Source organism: Radiomyces spectabilis (genome assembly GCF_025331425.1).
Source record: "Radiomyces spectabilis strain NRRL 2753 chromosome Unknown BYT42scaffold_7, whole genome shotgun sequence".
Lineage (NCBI taxonomy): Eukaryota > Fungi > Mucoromycota > Mucoromycetes > Mucorales > Radiomycetaceae > Radiomyces > Radiomyces spectabilis.
The window spans coordinates 1-20,528 of record NW_026251932.1 but is presented as its reverse complement, the minus strand read 5'-3'; the positions used below and the strand labels follow the sequence as shown (position 1 = coordinate 20,528).

The window sequence follows — 20,528 nt, the reverse complement described above, 5'->3', positions numbered from 1 at the left end:
CTTTGTGTCGAAGTATTAAATGCAAAAACTACAGTGATGTCGATGAGTGGATGTGTACAATGAGAATGTACAGACTTTTGTCAGTGTTCCTTATTAACCATATATGATGTTCGATCTAATGGTATACTGTATCCATAAATAAAATTAAACAAAAGGTGCAGGCTGCAGAGATCGATGTTTTATGGTATGATGTCTTTCTGGTTCACGAACTTCATACTACTGCTGAGATGCGGATAAGCACTTCATTTTAAAGTAATGTCACTTGCGGCAAAAATGCGCGTGGTCGGTTTTGTGGCAATTGTTCGTTCCAGAAAGAATGAACGCAATTTGGGGTGGGACAGCATTTCGGTAATTTCGAGATTTCCATCCCCGCACATGGTGCCTTCCCAATCCTTGCGTTTGTTTGCCTAACCACGTTCCTCTTTCTCTCTTTACTATCATAATTCCTGGTCCTTACATTTCCATGTCAGGTAAGTACTTTTTCCTGGGCAAACAGCTCCTACAGGAAGCAAGCTGTATTTAACCTTATCACGCTTCACAGAAACTGTTGTTACCGTCGTTGCACACCATCCCTATGAAGCCCAGCGAGACGATGAATTAGCATTCGAAAAAGGCGATGTCATCCAAGTGGTCAATAAAAGCGACCCAGACTGGTGGGTTGGCAAGAAAGATAATGGTGACTCTGGATTCTTTCCAAGTAACGTAAGTTTACTTGAATTTGCCAACGGGCATTTCCTGCATATTCAAAAACCGAACTTTCCGTCATAGTTTGTCGAAATCGTTAATGAAAAAGATGCTGCCACCGACAATGAAAAGCCTGTTGATACAAATAACCAACATCAAGATGCTGATGCCTCCGAAACTGCCCAGGAGGAAAAGGAAGATGAACAAGAGAAAGCACCTGGTACATGAATTTGGGAAGGGGAATGTTCGGAGAGTAGTAACAATGGCTAACCATACTTTTTCTACAGCCAATGTGCCCATTGGCATGGCACGTGTGATGGAGGATTATGCCATGCAAGAACCTGATGAATTAACTTTACATCGGGGCGGAATTGTTACCTTGTTTGAACGCACAGACAGTTGGATGCGCGGTGAACTCAACGGGAAAACGGGTCGCTTTCCAGCCAAGGTAACCTAGCAAGTTGTAAAAATGGGTGAAAATTCTCGGATAAAACTGAATCTATCGATAGTATGTTGAGGATATTGATATGCCTGGTCGTCCAGATTTGGGACAAGGCGGTCCTATGTACGGACAAAAGGAAGCAACCGAAGAAGGTGCAGGTAAAGAAAAGGCAACTTTGCGAGAAAAGGATGATGATGATTTCTGACCATGTGTTATAGCACGCCCTGCTTTTCGATTAGCTTCTTTTGGTGTGAAACAAGGTGGTATTGGCAGCCTTCTTGCCGGCGGATTTCCTACTTTGAAGAAGACGGGTAGCGCAGGCAAAGTGCCCACGGAAAAGTCGGAAAAACATGTGGTAAGCTTTGGCATGCTTGGGATCTGTACTTATTTAGTACTTATTTGTGGGGGCTTCGTTTCTTAGGTTGAACCTCAACCATCTTCCGAAGATGCAGCCGCCGCTTCTTCTGAGCTGGAAAGTAGACCCTCCTCAGTAGTGAGCGGTCAGCAAAAGGAGGAAGAGAAACAATCTGAAGCAGCTTCCGCAACTGTTTGTAAGTTATCGATTAATAGAGGAACGTTTTTGTGGAATAACTGAGATTTCATTTAACAGTGGGCAAAGCCATGGTATTACATCCTTATGATGCTGAGAACGAAGGTAAGAACTGGAACCTGAGTGTAGGATGGTAAGACATATAAGTTCATCCCTAATACTCTGAATGGTAGACGAGTTGACTCTTCTTCGAGGCGAGTACATTCAAATTACGAACCGCCATGCGGATGAGGGCTGGTGGGAGGGTGTGAATGAAAAGGGACAACGAGGTATCTTCCCAGCCAACTTTGTCAAGGAGTTAGAAGAAGAAAAAGCTGCACCGGCACCTCCAGTTCGTTCTCGCAAGTCAGTCGCTTCGGTCGGATCACAACAATCGATGGCCTCTCCTTCATTAACTGGAGGTTTCCGCTTACCACCCTTGCCAACTTCCCGTCCTTCTTCGGCGGCATCCAATGTCACGGCTGAGAAGCCACCCTTGCCCGAGACACCAAAGCAACGTGCCCCTCCGGTGACAGAAGAGTCTGCCGTTTCTGAAGGATCTGAAGGACAATCTGAAGAACAATCTTCAGCACCTGCTTCTTCTTATCGTGTCCCATCAACTAATGATGAACCTGCTCAGGTAAAAGACAGTCGAAATTTCTTCCAATTCTTCTTCTTATATGTGCCGAAATATACTCACTCAATATTGCGTTCTGCTATCATCCACCCAGGTTGAAGAAACAACAGGTAAAATATGCTCAGCTAGTGAAGCTATGGAAGTACGCAGACCTAGCGATCCTTTAGGGCCATCGTTGTCCGAACCCAAAATTGAGGAAAAACCGGCTACTGAGAATGTGACCGAGGCTGCTGAAGTATCGGCCAAGACTCCTGAAGAAGCGATCAAGTCCCCTGAAGAGGAATTCGACACCGTCACCTCGGCAACGCCCTTAGTTGACCTGAATGAACACGCTGTCAGCGCAGCTGAAGAAAGTCAATCTGTGAAGCCTACTGAAGAGACAAAGGAAAATGATAATGTGGAGGATGCAAATAAATCTATCCAAGCATCTCTTGAACCCGTGTCGGAAAAGAAATTGCCTTCTGAAGCACCTGTGCCTGTTCCTGTTCCTGAACAGCCTGCTAAGCCCATCGAAACAGAGACAGCGCCCGTGAAAGAATCACCAAAAACATCTCCCATCGAAACCTCAACGAATGAGAAGGAACCGGCAGAGGTGGCAACAGAAGTTAAGCCATCAACAGATGAACCGGAGCCAGAGCCAGCGGCTGCTGTGAAGGAAGCACAGACATCTGAAGATGAAAAAAAAGACAACGAGCCAGAAGCACAGGCAGAAAAGGATAAGCCAGAGCAGCGTGAGGAGGCCATCCCAGCGATCACAGAAAGCAACGAGGCATCCGAGGAACATCCGACATCAGAAGGTGATTTGGAAAAGGAAGCCAAAACTCCAGAAGATGAAACGAAGAAGACATTGGAAGCATTACCTTCTGGACCTAGATTGTCGGCTCCCAGCCGAGCTCGTCCGGGCGCCCGTCCAAGACGATCTCCTCAAGGCAGCCCCAGCGGCAACAGCAAGCATGAACTTAGTCAAATGGAGCTTTTACAGCAAGACTTGGCTCAGGTAAGAGATGCCAACTCCGGCTGATGAGCGATGACCAGCACTGATACTTACTATACGCCGTTCTTTTAGTCACCTAGCGAAGAAACACCCAAAGAATCACCTGTGTCGGATGTTTCATCCGAAAAGAGTACCTCCACATCGCCTCCGGCTAAACCTGTGAAGCCTATCTTTGCGAAATTCCCAACTCCGTTTGCTGTGAATAAGGATGATATTGCCAACAAGACCTTGAAGCCTGTGCAACGTCGCATCTGGGAGCCTGCACCTGCACATGAGCCGAAAGAGGAGAAAAAGAGTGAGCAGCAAGAAGCGCCTCGTCCTTCCGGTGTGAAGAACATCGCCTCTCGGTTCAATTTCGGTGGCGTTCCATCGGGCGGCAGTAATGAAGTACTTGAGACCAAATTGAAGAATTTCTCAAAGAACGAAGTGGAGAAAACGCGTAAAGAGTTCCAGCAGTTATTGGAAGAAGAGCGTGCGCAACGTCTTCAATTGGAGGAATTGGTGAAAACATTAGCAGCAAAAATCGAGCATTTGGAATCACAACTGTCACAACAATAAGATATGCTGCCCTTCATCGCACAATTTTTCAAGTGATACTGTCCAATGATCTGGACATAAGATTGTAAAAAAAGGAAAAATACTCCCTCGCCAACTCGACTATGTAGAATAAATGTCATAATGTTGATGCACATAATGTTCTGGCCTTATCTTTGTTTGTTAAAATATGGCTAAAAATAACGAGATCGTCAGAACGTGCGAACATTGGATTGGAGATGGAACTTATTTTATGGAGTGGATTGATATGTAATTTTTAAACCCGGTAGCGTGGTGAAAAAAAAAAAAAAATTGTTAGTTTTTCTTCCTTTTTGTCTTCTTATCTTTTTGTTTCATCATTTGTTTTTGATCATGGGTACCACTCCTTCTGAACTGCAGTTTGCTGCCAATTTTGAAGCTGACCAATTTCAGAATCAACCATTGGCTTTTTTGAGACCTGTCTCAAATCAACAAAGTAGGGATTGTTTTATAACGGACGCCTATGGAATGGATGTAGTTGAACTTTTTGTTGACTACTGCTCAAGCGTTTGTTGGCCGTCACTTGTCTTTTTTCTCTGTGTCAGTGTCTTCGTCTGCTCCTCCCTTGTCGCCTTCTGCTATCTCCGTGTCCTCATCTGTTCCTACCTTCGTCTGCTGCTGTGTTTGATCTGAATGTGCCTGCACAATCTTCCTCTACAGTTTCTAAAGAGGTTAGTATATCAGATTTTTAAACTATTGGATTATTACTTACTTCTTACGTTAAAAATACAGAGATTTGATGTAAATCAATGGCTCTGCAGCCATTCCGGAATGGATGTTGCTGTAACTATGATCAGTACAATCAGGTCCGCCGGTGTATCGGTATTGCCACGTTTCTTGGTATTTAGCCCTTGGCAATTTGACAACCTGAACTCAGGTTGCCAAACCCTTTTCCAAACTGGGACCAGCAAAGCATATAAGAGCAACCAATATGCACAGTTGTTACATAACCTGTATTATATCAACGTGCATGTTTTCTGTACTTGGGCTACTAGGTCACAGTATGTCCAGTACAGACAAGATGCTGTCCACATTCTGCAATGTAAGTTGACTATATATTCGTTTTATTCAAAGATACTAAATCACTTTATCTATTAGCAGCGGGAATTTTAGACACTGCATTTACTATGGAGCATCAACAAAGAAGGCTCCGTGGTGTAAATCGCTTGCTGCCCCTTGTAAGGGAAGTGGGACCAGCTATTATGCTGGTTCCCAGCATAAACACAATGTTGTTGAGCAAGGTAATATTGTTGTAACTTTAAATGAATATAGTATACTGATCTTTTACCTATTTTTAGCTCAACAAACAAGATTTTCGTTCTGTGCGCACTTGCAGGAAGACTTCATATTTTCAGTTCTTCCTGCGGAGATCCATCAATATCCTTTGTTAGAAAAAGGACTGATGGATCTCCAGGAAATTTTTCCTTTTGTCGAGGATAAGCTCCTTTAAATAAATTTCATTGTTGTACTGTAGTTTATCATGCAAGCGAGCTATCACTATCCTTCACTTTTAAATCATCTATTACAAAATGTGCCGATAAATAATTGAATATTTTAGCCAATACAGCAAAGAATACAAGGTTTGTATCGTAAAATACGGATGATACTAAGCTGTCCGTGCAGAAGGTATGCCTTCAATGAGGCTTCTCTCCGCTGGGTCACTCTTGAGATATGCTTGTCATTTTGCTATGGCTTATTGAAACCGCAAATATCGAAATAGCCCCTTGTGGTAACGTGGCAGGGATGCGGTGAGCTGCGTCATATAACCCATCTATAACGACAAGCACATCAGTCACGCCAGGACCTAAACCTCAAACTCTTGCAATAGTTGTGGAGTGAAGAGAGCCGTGAACACCCTCAGCTATGTTTCAAGCTGTTGAGCTCGCAAGTTAGCAGAAGATGGACCAACATCGCCATTGCAGGGACAATAGACCAGAAAGTGGCCGAGGTTTTCGCGGTCGAAACCACAACTGCGACATAAGGGACTGTTGTACCGTTTGAATTCCAAAAATGCAGTCGTTGCTGGTGCCCAACGCCATCATGTAGTAAGCGCCACCAGGGGCAAGACACCTGGCTGGGGCCAGTGGCCAGAAGATAGCCGAGATCCGACATCCATCCGTCTGTGACCCAAAAAGGTCATCAGCCATGTGATTAAGGCGTAACAATCAATTCAGAGTATCATTTTTTACTTTCTCCGCGTCATTTGATAAAACAGAACCTAAAGTGAATGACTCGATCAGTGAGAAGGCCAAGCAAAAACCGTTGAATGACATGGATTGGTGTATGGAATATGGCGAACCTCTTACGTGGCCGCTCTGCTGTTCTTTGTGCGGAATTTTCCTTTCGCGAATAAGGGAGCTGCCAACTAACCCTATCAAGATATATTATACTCGAAAGTGTTCAGCAAGAAGAGTTCCAATGCTGCTCAGCTGCGCATTGATTTTGAGCAATAGAGGGACATGGCAAGAGGCGAAGTTCAGGGCAGAACGAGATATGGCGCAACGACACGAACGTAGCAAAACCGTCTTGGAAGTAAATGCTTCCGATCTTATGACAGCCGTTAACCTACGAACGATGACCAATTACGTTGACACTGATGTGATCATGATGGCCGATGTTATACAAAAGGTTCCTCGCGTATCGATACTTCGCCAAGTATAAAAGCAGAGAATCTCAAAAACAAATTGAGGTCGACACATCCGGGCATACTTCAAGGCGGCGAATAACGAACACTACTTGCGAGCTGGCGAAGTGCTCTATTACTTTACCCATAAACTGACGCTGACGACGGATCTCAACGGTGTCAACCCAGAGTTTAGGCATACATTTGCATTGGTGCGATGTACCAGCGTGCCTGCTATCAGAATACAAGCTTCGATGAGCGCAGAATGCATGTTTGGAGGAATCCCTTTGATGAATCGGATAGGGCGTGTATTTTGCCGATTCAGCGCATCTATTCTCCCGTGGCAATTTCTACATGGGTAGACAACAATTTACGAAGTGCCTCCCATATCTCGTCCCTAGTCGACGTGATGCTCCTGAAAGAAGGAAGACTTTTCTTGCAGATTTCGCAACCGGCATGTACCTTCTGCTTGCGCGAAAAAGCAGAAGCGCCACCATAGAGTCGGTCTAGAGGAGGACTCGGTATGTCGCCTATTGCTGAACATTCTACCATATCTTTGCTGACAATCTTCACTTGTAGGCTGTCAATGCCGCTGATAATAATGAATCAGGCGACCTTAAATTACTGACGTCGATCGAATTGGGTTCGGACAGGAGCGTAGAACACCATCCCCGAAGAGAAGGCGTCTACAACCTTATTGAAGAGAACGATGCAATCGGAGAAGAGGCGTCAATTTCGCTTTCGGATGAAGATGAAGACCGTGACGTCGACATTCGCTCCCCTTGGGCATTAGGCGGCATTCATATTGCTGCAGCATGTGCGCAGTATCGAGAAGACTGCCTTGCGAAAAGCAATCCAGAAAACTATCAGATATTAGTGTACTGTAAGCTTGGAGCATATTCTTGGGAATTGACGGTACTCTTCTAGGGTAGTTCAATCCTGTAGTGTTTAGAAGTTTATAGCAGGCGATTAATAGCAATAAATCAGACAATAAGCAAGGCTTGTGAGACTCCTTTATTCTTGAGAGAGTTTTAGTGTGGAAATAGGAAACAGAGATTGATACAGAATCTGGTTATCGACGCAAGGTTCGCCTTTATACAAGAGTAGTATTTGGATGTAGGTAATCCGAGATAGAATAAACTGTGTTTTCCATGATGTAGTAATAATCGTACTTTCCATAGTGCTTCGTCAATAATCAGTCTTGACTTATTTTCCACTTAAAGATGAATGGTAAGTATGGATGACGGATGTAAGCGATTATAGGCTATGTGTGCGGTATGAGTTTGGGCAGAAGTTTGATCTACGTCAGAGAAAGTCAAAATGATGAAACATGCGGATCAGGCGCGTTTGGTGTGATATTGATACGATCCGATTTATGAGGTGATTATGAGGTCGTTGGTTCGTTTTCTCTTTTAGATTGGGAGATTGAGTTGATCATGGATGACTAAGTGGCAGATGAAATGAGGTCTTACGGACGACGGGTAAGTAAGGGTATAAAAAAGATGACGATCAAAATGAAACGAGTTTATGCAGTTTACGAAAATAAAAATGCATGAGGTCGCACGTTATGCTTTCAGTTCATTTAGACATTAAGTCGAAAACATTTATCTTCATTATTCTTGTCTCATTAAGCCAGTCTCTCAAGCGGTGCCAATATGCGTCATATGTGAATCATTCACTGACAAGAAGCTTTTACATTCAAAGCCGAAAAACAATATTACCACTAAAGGTCCTCAGAAACCAATTGATGATCACAATTTCTAAGCGTAACACTTGATTCCATTCTCGCTTGTTTATTGATATCAATTGCGAATGGCAGAGGAAGCAGATCTTCATCTCATACGGTTTCTTGCATTATTTGGGGTTGTGTTCGTTTCAGGAAGAATCAGCTGGGATGCAGCAGCTGGGACTGACAAGGCAGGTCGACAGCTTGAGCGAAGATCTTCGTCATCATCGTAGCTCTCGAGAACTGACATAACGCGACGAACGATCTCTCTGGTTGTCCATGCCATAACGATCACTGCTAATACCTTGGAGAACATTCCTACCTCTCGCGGTATTCTTTTCGTTGCGGTTCTCATCACACGACAAATATAACCACGCGGCGAATCAAGACGAAGCATTGTCACATCGAGTTCTATGCAAATGATATGTATCAGCCGTGCATGACAATGAATTTATGATTATCAAACCTTTGTGCACCAGTGCCACAGTTTCCAATGAACGGATAACTTGCTCATTATTACCAACCGAATTTGAAAGGTGCATAAACATATCCCGCATGATCTTCGGCGCTTTCAATCCTCGTTCTATCATCAATTTCGTTGTATTTTCGCCGTTTACTGCACACAACCCAACTTCTCCACAGCCGTATTCCACTAAATGCTTCCGAACGGCAAAATCAACACGACGACCAATGAATTGGCGCCTTATTTTCGTCATGCCAGGAACTGTTCTGGTCTTATTTTTTCGTTCTCCAGAAGCCTGGCTCGGTGACTCGCCTCTGTTGGTGACGGCCATTAGTTTGTTACACATTGTTGTAACAGAATATACGTATATACCTTGCAATTTCAACGTTGGGAATAATTTCAAAGCATTTATCAAATAACCTCCAGACATGAATATTATACCATTGTTCCAAATGGGGCCGCATGAAATTATAGGCTTCGTACTCAGTGACACTAGAGATATTTAATTTGAGTAATCACAGCCTAGCCATCAGATGTCAACTTACATATTGTAAACAGACTGTCGCACCCAGTCATGGTCAAAGTGAGTTCTGCGTTTGAAATCCTGATCCCAAGTTTGTGGGGAAAAGATGGCACGTCTCAAATCGTCAACATTGTCCTAAGATGCATTCAGTTTATTCAGAATATGTTTCTAAAGAGGTCCTTTTGCTTACTTACCTGTCGGTACGTTTGAATATATGAATGTAAATCTTCCGGCATCTCCGGGGTGGGCTTTGAGTTCGTACGGGCTATTTCATTTATTTCATCTTGTGTAAACGTGCCAGAAGAAATATATGCGGCATCCGAGATGTCAATTACAAAAGAATGTGACAAACTGCCATAGAGTCAGCTACGTAGCGGTCACATTAGCAATTCATACTTACTGTTCTTCAGTGCAACGCTTGCCGAAATAGTATACGGCATCCTCGACCACCTTTCCTGTCGACAATGTCCATTTGCGTGCGTTATCCATTGCTTTATAAGCTTCTTCATATCTGGATAACAAAATTCGCAAAGTAGGGGTTTCCGTGTGATTGAATTTGACATCCCCACGGTCTGAGTTTGCTGAGTAGACAATTAGCTTTTGCTTATGTTATGCATTTTTCCGTAGCTTACAGGATTTATCATGTGCTTCAGAATTGTGCGTATCTTCTTCAGTAGATGTTCTTTGCTCTTCGATTTCAGGAGAGCTCAGGTTAAAAAATTCATCTATTTCGTCGCAGATTACCTGATAAACTGTAAGCTTATCACGAACAATGATTAAAAACGCCATTGCACATACTTTTCTTTTTTTACTGGATTCAGGTATATAATTTTGCGTTTGCTGGTTCTCCAGTTCCAAGCCAACAAACTCGTGCTCGCGATTGAATAGGTCGACTGTTTTTCGCTTACGATCGAACCCCATCTCCTTTTCCTTCTGCTGCGTTTCAAACTCCTTCTTCTTCAACGCCACCTCCGTCCACACAATCTTCTGGGTATCAAGCTCCCACTCATTGGTGTCGAGTGAGCATACTGCAGTCCGGAAATGAGCTGTCCAATGATGCTTCAAATCTTCCGGAGAAGTAAGTCCTGGGAGTGATTGCAAAACGAAACTGAAGTGTGACACGATGAACTGCGATAATAATACGTGAACGTTACGCCGACGGCAGTGACATACGTATCTTTCAATCACTTTGTGTTTAAATGTTAGTACTCTAGCTATCGATTATTTAATTGCGTCTTACCGTCTCTAATACGTCTTTTTTCAGACATGTGTTGGAATGTTTCGAGCAAGAAGACAGACCTGAGATCGGGCAATTATAATGGTGCGCCCTTTTTGGGACATCCCGGTGACGTCACTTTGCAATTTCGAAATTTATCTAGTCTTCGACGACGACGCGGCTGTGGAAATCTGCTCTCTTCCCGATTGTGTTTTGTTTCCGCGCGTGATGCGGGCCTACGATATGGGCTTATCCAGATTTTGGACCTCACTTCGCCCCGTTTTGCGTATTTGCTGATTACTTCTTCCTGCCTGTTACTTAGCTTGTGGGTCGCATTTATTCGGCAAGCGGATTCCGTAAATGTCGATGTTTTGCGCGTGATGCGGGCCTACGATATGGGCTATCCAGATTTTGGACCTCACTTCGCCCCGTTTTGCGTATTTGCTGATTACTTCTTCCTGCCTGTAACTTACTTGTGGGTCGCATTTATTCGGCAAGCACTTCAGAGACATTTTATAGAAAGAAATATTGCTGTACACAAGGCAAGTTATATGTGCTATAACAAGACTTTTGAGCTTTTAATTTCTAACGAAGTCCGTAAGAAATACTCTTGTGCTGTAGATGCGAGTAGATGCGATCACAGATTGGAAAGCAGAAGAAAGGTAAGTTTTATTATGGGAGGCCTGTTTGATTGCTTTAATGTGTATCTAGACCTAGTCTCGTATTCGATGAACCTTTATAAATTTCACTCTCCGTTTTCACATCGAGGAAGGGCTAATGATGTATGATCCTCCAGGCTCGACCATACACATCCACTATTCCACAATTTTGGCCATGCGAACCAGCATCTGCTTTTGACGCTTGTATTTGACCACAATTCTAATGAGATCATAAATAAAGACAAGAAAAAGATGTCAAAGCACTTTAGTTTCTGTTCGCAGTCGGATACAATGCGAAATTGCTTATTCATTTCAACATTCATGACATTAGATAAAAGACAACGTTTATATCACACAAGCTTGGCATTAAACTGATCTTCGCTTATTTTCCGATAAGCTTGTTGACTGTAGATACAATTATGGCTGTCCCTGCCCTTCCATGCTCAGATTCCGCACGTGCTTTAATAATAGTCGCTGTCCCTATTCTGGTTGTGACAGGGTGTTCTCCAGGTGACACACTCTCGAGCGCGTATTTGGACGCGATGACATTAATATTGGAGGAGTCTTGCTGGGATGAGTTTTGATGGGCATTACAGTAAAGCGATACTCGAGTGTCGAAAAGATCAAAAGAAACATGTTGATATGTTATTCCTGATTTATTTCGGATCAAAAAATTTCATACTAAAAACCAACTACACTAGAAGTCATTGAGCGAAGTGGAGACATCACTAGATGAATAAGTGAACATCAGAAAGTAATGAAGAAAAAGGGGTATCGATGCGAGGATCAGACACAAGAATTAATAGCCACGACCATGGTGGTCGAATTTTACGACACCGTCTTTGCTTATATTTGTGCGTCCATGCATACCTCCGTTCCTGTTTCTTACCCCCTGGTATCGATCAATCCAGTTCTGTCCGGATCCTTTGCACTGCCCGATTTTTCTTGTTCCATCCCGTCATAGCTCTTACCACCATCAATCCTGATTTTGTCTTATTACAATTTTTTTTTCGGCGTTTGCAGTGGAGCTTTCATTTTGGATACGTCTTCGAGACTGGAGTCAGCAGAAAGAATCTCATTAATACAGAAATGTCTTACCGAATCCCATTACAACGTTACGAATTTTTTCAGGTAGTTAATTCTATAGCAGCATCAGTTGCATGGCATAAAGACATCAAAAAAGTAAATTATGATTTTTTTTTATTTTGAGCGTAGAATAACAGCAGAGGGCGTCAGCTCGGAATTGTTATATGATTGAGTACCACATATGGCTACATGTAATATTTCAATAAGAAAAGTCGCAACTATTGTATATAGAAAAAGAATGGGAAGGCCAAAAAGAAGATTCCTGAATTTACAAAAATGATATGTACAAAAAAAGAAAGCAATAACTAACAGCAAAGAATGGATCGCCGCATCGCAGCCCAGCGAGAAAGACAGACCCCAATATCGTTGTTAGGCGATATTAGCGTACGAGGCACTCAGACAATACCGAATAGACGGAAATTGCCTAATAGCTTAACTAAATAGTCCTCGAATGACCACAACGTCTATGACCTTTTCTTTGATTCGAGAGTATGCATTACGATCAACGAATCTTTGCGACTTCCCTCTTTTGATTTTTCCTCTTGCTTGAGAAAGCCTCGAATGTCGTGTGGGCTGCTCCTGAGATCCGCATAATCAACGATGATTAGTCTCAGTGGTGCTTAGGAGCTTACAGAGCAGGCGGTAGTATTTACAATCAGACAATAAGCAAAATCTTTGAGACGCCTATGCATTTTATCCTCGAGAAAGTTGGACACCGAAGTAGGAAAGAAAAATTATTACAAAATCGAGCTATCGATACAATATATTCTTTCATATTAGTATTTGGATCTGGTATAATCCGAGATAGAATAATTGGCTTCCATGATGCTTAGACACTAATCGATGTTTAATTTTTCATGTGAAAATGGATGGAAAGGATGGATGACAAGTATAAGGACTTATAGGCTGTGCATGCTGGTATGCGTTTGGATATGAGGTTAATTCACACGAGAGAAAATGAGAATAGTCGGACAGACAGATCAGACGTGTTTAATGTGACATAATGAAATGATCCGATTGGTATAGTGATTACGAGATCATTGGTAATTGTTTCTCTTGTAAATCGGGATATTTGGATTAATCATGAATGACTAAGTGATGCGATGGAGTGGTATCATACGGATGAGAGATGAGGACGGTATAATGATATGTACAAATACGACAGCATCGTTATATAGGTAGGGCATCGTTTATTTATTGTTTTAAAGAAGGTCACTTTTTCATCAACTTTAAAAAATTAAAAATGCAGTGATAGTAATTTACGCCATTAAGAAAAGCAGAAACATAAAGAGATACTTCATCTCATACAGTTTTTCTTGTTATTTGGGCTTGTGTTACAAGGCACGCTTCTCGATGTACCGTAACAAGGCACGAGGTAGGCTCCTCGACGGAGAATGATCCACACTGTCAACTTGGCGATGTCGTTTAGGGTTGGCTCTCCGGCTTTATGATAGAAACTTTCCATTGCGTCGCTGTTGATGGACCACTTGAACCTTCTCGCCTGTTGCCAGTCATATAAGCTAAGGTTGAAAAAAGGTTGAGGAAGCAAATCATTTCCCAAGAGTGATGACAGGTCCAATTACCTTCAGTTGTTGGAGCTGCGCAGCAACCAATGGTAATGTCCGAGTTCCAAAGAGGTCTGAACTAAAGGAAGGTTGGCTAATTGTACCATGGCATACATTTTCAGTTCAGTAACTCCATTTTAAAGGTGTATAAGCGGTTCTCCTTCACCAAGATACCGCAAACGACTGGATCAGACACACCATACCATAAAACAGTTCATTCAATACTGTTCTCATCTCCTTGCCAACTTTGATGAAATCAGATTCAAAACATTGCTGAGAACAGCATGGTGCGAATTCCGCCACCAACAACATGAATCTGCGACTCTGACCGTTGACATGAATGCCGTAACACAGTTTGTAATTGCTGTCGTTGAGCGTCATCTTTGCGCTGATATTGCAATGGAAGGTTATGAATAGGTATAAAGTAACGCGACGGAGGATTTTAAAGGTAGCGCCGAGGAGCGGCGTAAGGACACCATGGAAGAAACGTGGCCTCGCCAGTGTTTGCTAAGGTACCGCCAACCAATAAAGGTATAAGGGTTCCCACTGCGTTGCGCCAAGTATCGGTGTTCATCCTTCTTTTTCCACAGGTTGAAGGGATTCAGACCCTTTTTCAAGGCGGTCTACGGCTTGTCTCCAAGTTAAACCTTTATCGGCCAAGGTGCGCGAGAGCCACTGTTGCTGGCTTTTATAACATGTAAGCCAAAACAACAAGGATACCTTCGAACCAGATAAACTCGGGGCGGTTCTGGGAGCGAGGCCAATCGTACGGCAGGTCCTGCGAGGATAGCAGCAGCTTGGCCGACCCAGCAAGGAGGCATATCAATGCTGGTACTGAGTTAGGCTTCAGTAAGCGCCTAACCGAAATTGGAGCATGCTGAGAACAGCAAAATAAAGATCATCATCTGACGATAACGCTTCGGTCACATATGCATTTGTTGTCTTTTGGACGTCGCGCGTATTATCATAATATTTCTGTTTGGAAACAAGGATGTCAGATATGCAAGATTGCATAGCCTATTACGTATACGTACTATTGAGCTTTTGAAACGCCAGGATATTGCACTTGACTAGGTTGCGGCAAGTGGCGGAAAAGCTTCAGCTGGTTAATGATTATGGGATGGATTTCGGGGGACCCGAATTGACGCGTAATGGACGCCTTAAATCCGCGAAGACGTAGATCGAATGCATTGCTCTGTTTTCCACAAGTTGGTCAATGAAAGGTTCCGAGAGTGAATCAAGTAATTCAAACTTACAGTATGCTAATGTTTAACAACTGTTCTGGGTTGGTCTTCGCAAGGCAGTCTTCTCGATACTGCGCACATGCTGCAGCTATATGAATGCCACCTACGGTGCCATGCGAGCGGATATCAATGTCACCACGGTCTTTATCTTCATCTGAAAGCGAAATTCATTCTTCTCCGATCGCATTGGTCTTTTCGACGAGGTTGTACGCGCCTTCCCTTCGGGGTTGCCGCAATACTTTCAGGTCCGAATCCGATCCGATGTATGCCAGCTCGTCAAGTTCGCCATCGCAACTAGTGATGAGACCCTACAGGTGTAGATTGTCAGTAAAGATATGGTGTGATGTTCCGATAATAGGCGACATATGTTCCTCGGGATCCACGCTATGGTGGCGCTTCTGCTTTTTTCCCGCATCGCTACATAATTCAATAGGCGCGTTTTAAATAAAAATGATTTTGCAAGCAGGAGAACAATGCTACTTACGAATTCTGCAAGGAAAGTCTCCCTCAGTGTTTTTCGAGGAGGATGGCGCCGACTGTGGACGAGAGGTAAGTGGCGCTTCGTAAATTGTCGTCTACCCAGGTAGAAATTGCCACGCGAGAATAGCCGCGGCAGATCTTGTTCTGCCCAGAACTGCGCCTCCGGTGCGCTGACCCTCCATTGCTCAAAATCATTGCACAAGTGAGCAGCACTGGACAGTTGTTGCTGAATACGTTGGAGTATAATATATATTATAGTGCTGGTTGGCAGTTCGAAAAGTCCGGACAAAGAATGGCATTGTAAGACGTTCGCCATGTTCAATACACCAGTCCATGTCCTTCAACGGCTTTTGTTTGGCCTTCTTCTCACTGACCGAGTTACTCATTTTAGGTTCAGTGTTCATCCATGACGCTGAGAAAGTAAAAGTAATATAGTAAGCGTAAGCGCAAGCGTAAGCGTAAGAATAAAAGTAAGAGTGAAAAGTCAAACAATGAACCAGCAATTCATTGTTGATTGATGATTTTCGGTCACAGATGATGGTGTCGGGCCTCGGCCCTGATTTTTCTGGTCGCTGGCCCCAGCCAGGCGTTTACCCCTAGTGGTGCTTACAGAACTTCTGGTTCTCATTTGTTTGCTTATGTTGACTCAACAAACCGTCAACAGTATGTCTCCCATCTGCGTTTACCTGATCGGTACCAGGCTCACCAGTATTATTGTGCAGTGTTCTGCCTTTGAATATGCGTCTATGGTGGGGAATCGTTATTCATACTATTCAGTGAGTTACTTTCTTTTTGATTGTCACAAAATGATGGTTATGGAAATTCATGGAAATCCATTATATCGAACCATCCCAGCAATAGAGTTCCAATCAAAGAGTCATGGTCATAGAAATCCATTCCAGCAACATGAAATTTCATCCCCCTATTATTGTGATAAAATTTCCTGCTCATGACCATTATTTTTATAACAAGCCGTACACCCGCTGTGCAATGGATGCCGCCTGCCACCGGAGGCCGCCCTCTTACATTGAGCGACTTTCGTCAGACAAAAAGCCTAACGCATACACGGCATAACCTGGGCGAGAACTCTTGACGGAACTTCGGTATATTAATGACAACCTTATGGCATACGTTGCAACGTGATTTGTTTCTGAACACGCGCAGGGCAGCACTGATTGACCCCCTCAGTTCCATCCGCCCAGGCTATGATAGATCTAGAAAGATGTGTGGGTATGTTGGGTATTTAAAAAAAATGAGTTAGTAAGCTCTTTGATTGATTCAAATTTCGTCAATATATTTTACCTTTGTTATTTGAGTTTGCAATAGCCATTGATCGCTTGACATGACTTGGATTATATGACATTGAAAAAATTTTGAATTAGTATACGTTCATTATACATATAGCAAAGGAAAAGAAAATTGGACTTGCCTTGAACCAAATGGTGTACCGGAAAAAAAAAAAGATGATACGGACCGCCAGGTAAGCTTCTTCTTCGATGCGGAAAATAAAATTGCTGCAGGGACAGTTAAGCGATGGATCGGTGGTGTCAGCTTGAGCAGGCAAAAAATATTGACGTGGCCATAAGTGACGGTAAGTTCGAGTTGGATTCCAGATATCGAGAGTCCCCCGAATAAAAAGAAAGAAACAAATAAAGTACATGATGATAAAAAAAACAATGGTCGCGTCAGTAGTAAGCGTTTTTCTGATAAAAAGAGAGGCACACCACCAACGATGGCCTTTGACGTCATCCGGTTTCGCCAGATGGATGGATGGATGGATGGATGGATGGATGGCGAGAGAAAGTCAACTTGTAGTATACAGAACTTGTCATGCGAAAAGAAAACGGAAACCGGAAGCTGGAAGAAGGATGGAAGTAAAGGAGAGATAAGTCTGTTTTGCCGGAGCAAAATCGATGGTAGACCACTCGACGCTTACCTTTTTGAAGATGATAGTCGATTTAACCAGGTTAGATACACGGGATAAGAATGGTCTGGATGATGGACGATGGATACGGATGGGATCTTGATACAATGATAGTGAGGGTTTATCAGGTAAACAGAAGAGAGAGAAAATCAAAAGAAAAAAGATAAAATTGAAGACAAAAATATATGATTTCCCATGGATGAAACAATAGTCATCCTTCTGATGCATGAATTCATAGATCGAAGCACGTCTGCTTATGTATTATTCGATCATTGAAAATTGAAAGAGAATGAAAGGGCATATGTAGTATAACTGACAAAAAAAACAACAAATTGAATGATGCTACAGAAGAACGCCAGTCGTATCATCAACCACTTTTCTTCAAAAAGAGCTCTACTCACATTTTTATTCGAAAGACGACGATACTCTGTTTAACCACAACTGGCGCAAACGGCATCTTGCTGCTAATTGCTTCGCCTATTATCGTGAAAGTGGGCAGCGAGGCATGGTTGAAAGAACCCAGGATGGATGGTTATGGTAAGTTATGATGTGACCAAACAAGAAATCGGGCGGGCGCAAAGGATCGATGGGATAAGGAGCGGGAATGGAAGCATGCACGGACGCAAACAAGCAAGACGGCGTTGTGAGAATCGACTGCCATGCTCATGGGAGATTCCTTCCATCGATTCCTTTTTTCCCACCGAACTTTACACGCTGATGTTCATTATTTCACCTTTTGATATTCGTTACTTCACCAGTTGACGTTCGTTATCTCACCTTCCGATGATCTTCACTTCTCTCAATGACTTCTAGCTTAATTGATTTTTGGTATAAATACCCTTAGTTTGCGAACCGAATAAATCAGGAATAAACATACCGACATACTTCTTTTGATCTTTTCGACGCTCAGAGTATTGCATTTCTGCCTTTTCTTCTATCTCAATCATTTTCCGATTCAGACATAATGTGCCTTTGACTCTTTGCATTTTCTCTTTTTTTTTTTATTCCTCTTTCCAACAAAGGATACACACAATGATCTGATATAAGTCGATCTCATCCGGTGGTCATTTAAAAAATTAATTGAGAAACGCAAATCCTGCCCACTTTATCTTAAGTCGATTATACCTCTAACAACGGGTCAAGAAAGTCGTTACAGTATTTCTTTCCGCAGAAAACGGGCAAGACAAGACAAGACAAGGAAGAAATGTGTCAGAAATTGGTTGAAAGATAATCTGGAACCATTTATTATAGAGATGATGGAATATTTATATCGAAATAAAGAATATGAAAATCAGTATGCATTATATATAAGGGTGTATTGCAGAGACGACACGATCTTACTAACAAATCATGACAAAAGTCCATAAATTAAGGTAAAATTCCTTGGCGAAGTAAACACGCAACATCATAAGAATGTAAGTTGGTTGTTATTTTTTTCTTGGTTGACCTGAAGGCTTTGTAGCTGTGTTTGGCTACGAATCGTCACAATTGCAGAAGGTAAACATTCGACCAGATACAGGATATATGTGAGGGACGCCATTTTTTTTCATGCGGCGCTGTTAATCAAGCACGCACGTCTTGGCCATAGTGCACGACCATGTGCGTCATTGGTCCAAGCACGCTCTTTAACGGTTGCAATGCTGCCCCATGCACTTACGCTCTATGCTTGTCCTCGAGCCTTTTTAACGTTGCCTTTCAGTTATCCACCCTTGCCTCACTGTTGCGGTCTGTATTTCATTTATTTATGGTATTCTTGTTGTTGTTCCGTTTATATTACGTAGTATTAATATCCTGCCTGTCACAAATATCCAGTTGGCGATGGTATAAATGCTAACCGTTCGTGCAGTGTGTATTTATACAAGACAAAATGGACAGTGGAAGTTCGAAATGATGCATGATAGGATACAACCTTCATTCAAATCGGCATGTATGCCTGCCTACATATGATTTTTCCGTTGTCTGGATGAATCGTTATGAGGGATACATTCGACGATGGTATCTGCAGGATCAAATATGAAAGAGGAATGGCAGTGGACTTACTCATGTTTATGTTACTTGGGATTATCAGTAGCAGGTGCTGATGAATGTATATTTAATAGTCTTTTGATTGAAGAGGGATATTCCTCGATGAAAAAACTTGAATCGCTATTACCGCATTGTGGAAATCGATCGCCAAGTTTGTGTACCTGCCTGCCCTCATGCACAGATGCCCTTATTTTCAAGTCCTGAACGTCATACCATCACACCTTGATCTTTGCTACTTCAGCTTTTGATGTTCGTACTTTATATCTTGCCGTCGCTCCCTCACGCTCTGATTTTCAGTCCGGCATTCTTTGATTTCTTACATTCACCTGCGCTCCTTAAATTTAGTATAAACACTCAATTTCCGAACCAAGTAAAACGATCAAAAACAGACCAAAACATCTCGTCTACTTTTTGATGCTTAGAAATACTGCACTTGCTTTTTCTTCTTTTTATCGGATTCGATTTTTAATTCAGACGCAACGTGTCTCTTATTTTTTTTCGTTTTCCATCCATTTCCAACGAACGATACGCACAACGATCTGATATATGTCGACCTTAATGTATCCGGTGCTCACGCAACAAATTGAAGCAAGTTCGGCTGCCTTATTCAAAACCGTCAATAAACCTAACAACCAACGTATAGAATTGGTCGCAATTCCTCATGTCGATGCTCAATGTAATAGCCGCAAGTGAATGGTGGTAGTCCGGCTTTCGACAAGGTTGGGATTCGTATACCGACGACAGGTGAACACGCTGAAGAATGTCTACAACGCACATTCTTCGCCTCAGCAGAAGAACGGTACAGAGCATACTTCAGCACGTTTGGAGGCTCACACCAAGGTGCATTCCTTTTTCTTTGGTGTCACAGATAGTTTGACTGTCGGCAGCGTCCAATGTGCGATGCTGTGTGAATGATGGAGAGAATGGTGATGAGGGACGGTGGCAGATGACTCACGGTTGGGTGGCGACAGAGAAAAAAAAAAAGGTCGGAGTTGCAATGAAGGGCAGCCAAGTGTGGGAAGAGGGAAAATGGCCAGTTCTAGGCGACAGAAAAGGCAAGAGCAGGGAGCTTCCTAAAGCGCGTGTTCGTGTAACAGGGTGTCATTGTTTGCGCGGGGCTTGGATTACCATAAAC

General features: G+C 42.8%; 5 protein-coding genes across 5 annotated transcripts; 2 read left to right on the top strand and 3 right to left on the bottom strand.

The window, feature by feature from the left end:
- The first annotated feature begins 392 nt into the window (after positions 1-392).
- On the top strand, positions 393-4,117 carry BYT42DRAFT_341921 (uncharacterized protein). The gene is made up of 13 exons (XM_051563124.1): positions 393-470; positions 542-702; positions 769-904; positions 972-1,132; positions 1,194-1,278; positions 1,345-1,481; positions 1,548-1,677; positions 1,737-1,781; positions 1,850-2,295; positions 2,387-2,402; positions 2,460-3,089; positions 3,147-3,289; positions 3,359-4,117. The coding sequence occupies exons 1-13, from the start codon at positions 464-466 to the stop codon at positions 3,842-3,844; spliced, it is 2,583 nt and encodes an 860-aa protein (XP_051422709.1). The 5' UTR covers positions 393-463; the 3' UTR covers positions 3,845-4,117.
- Positions 4,118-6,352: 2,235 nt separating this feature from the next.
- Positions 6,353-7,455, top strand: BYT42DRAFT_614076 (uncharacterized protein; the record flags this gene model as incomplete). The annotated part of the gene is made up of 5 exons (XM_051571810.1): positions 6,353-6,514; positions 6,575-6,840; positions 6,925-7,003; positions 7,062-7,365; positions 7,445-7,455. The coding sequence occupies 5 exons, from the start codon at positions 6,353-6,355 to the stop codon at positions 7,453-7,455; spliced, it is 822 nt and encodes a 273-aa protein (XP_051422708.1).
- A 603-nt stretch (positions 7,456-8,058) lies between these two features.
- Positions 8,059-10,556, bottom strand: BYT42DRAFT_570144 (uncharacterized protein). Its single transcript, XM_051568361.1, has 9 exons — positions 10,435-10,556; positions 9,993-10,381; positions 9,827-9,938; positions 9,595-9,775; positions 9,389-9,545; positions 9,217-9,329; positions 9,044-9,163; positions 8,675-8,985; positions 8,059-8,619 (listed from the first exon to the last, which is right to left on the bottom strand). The coding sequence occupies exons 1-9, from the start codon at positions 10,460-10,462 to the stop codon at positions 8,315-8,317; spliced, it is 1,716 nt and encodes a 571-aa protein (XP_051422707.1). The 5' UTR covers positions 10,463-10,556; the 3' UTR covers positions 8,059-8,314.
- A 2,980-nt stretch (positions 10,557-13,536) lies between these two features.
- Positions 13,537-14,231, bottom strand: BYT42DRAFT_341763 (uncharacterized protein). The gene is made up of 3 exons (XM_051563123.1): positions 13,887-14,231; positions 13,739-13,814; positions 13,537-13,675 (listed from the first exon to the last, which is right to left on the bottom strand). The coding sequence occupies exons 1-3, from the start codon at positions 14,099-14,101 to the stop codon at positions 13,667-13,669; spliced, it is 300 nt and encodes a 99-aa protein (XP_051422706.1). The 5' UTR covers positions 14,102-14,231; the 3' UTR covers positions 13,537-13,666.
- On the bottom strand, positions 14,128-15,830 carry BYT42DRAFT_645016 (uncharacterized protein; the record flags this gene model as incomplete). Its single annotated transcript, XM_051572644.1, has 6 exons — positions 14,128-14,343; positions 14,449-14,554; positions 14,755-14,915; positions 15,204-15,272; positions 15,449-15,670; positions 15,732-15,830. 6 exons carry the CDS (start codon positions 15,828-15,830, stop codon positions 14,128-14,130), a joined length of 873 nt encoding a protein of 290 aa, XP_051422705.1.
- Between the last annotated feature and the right edge of the window lie 4,698 nt (positions 15,831-20,528).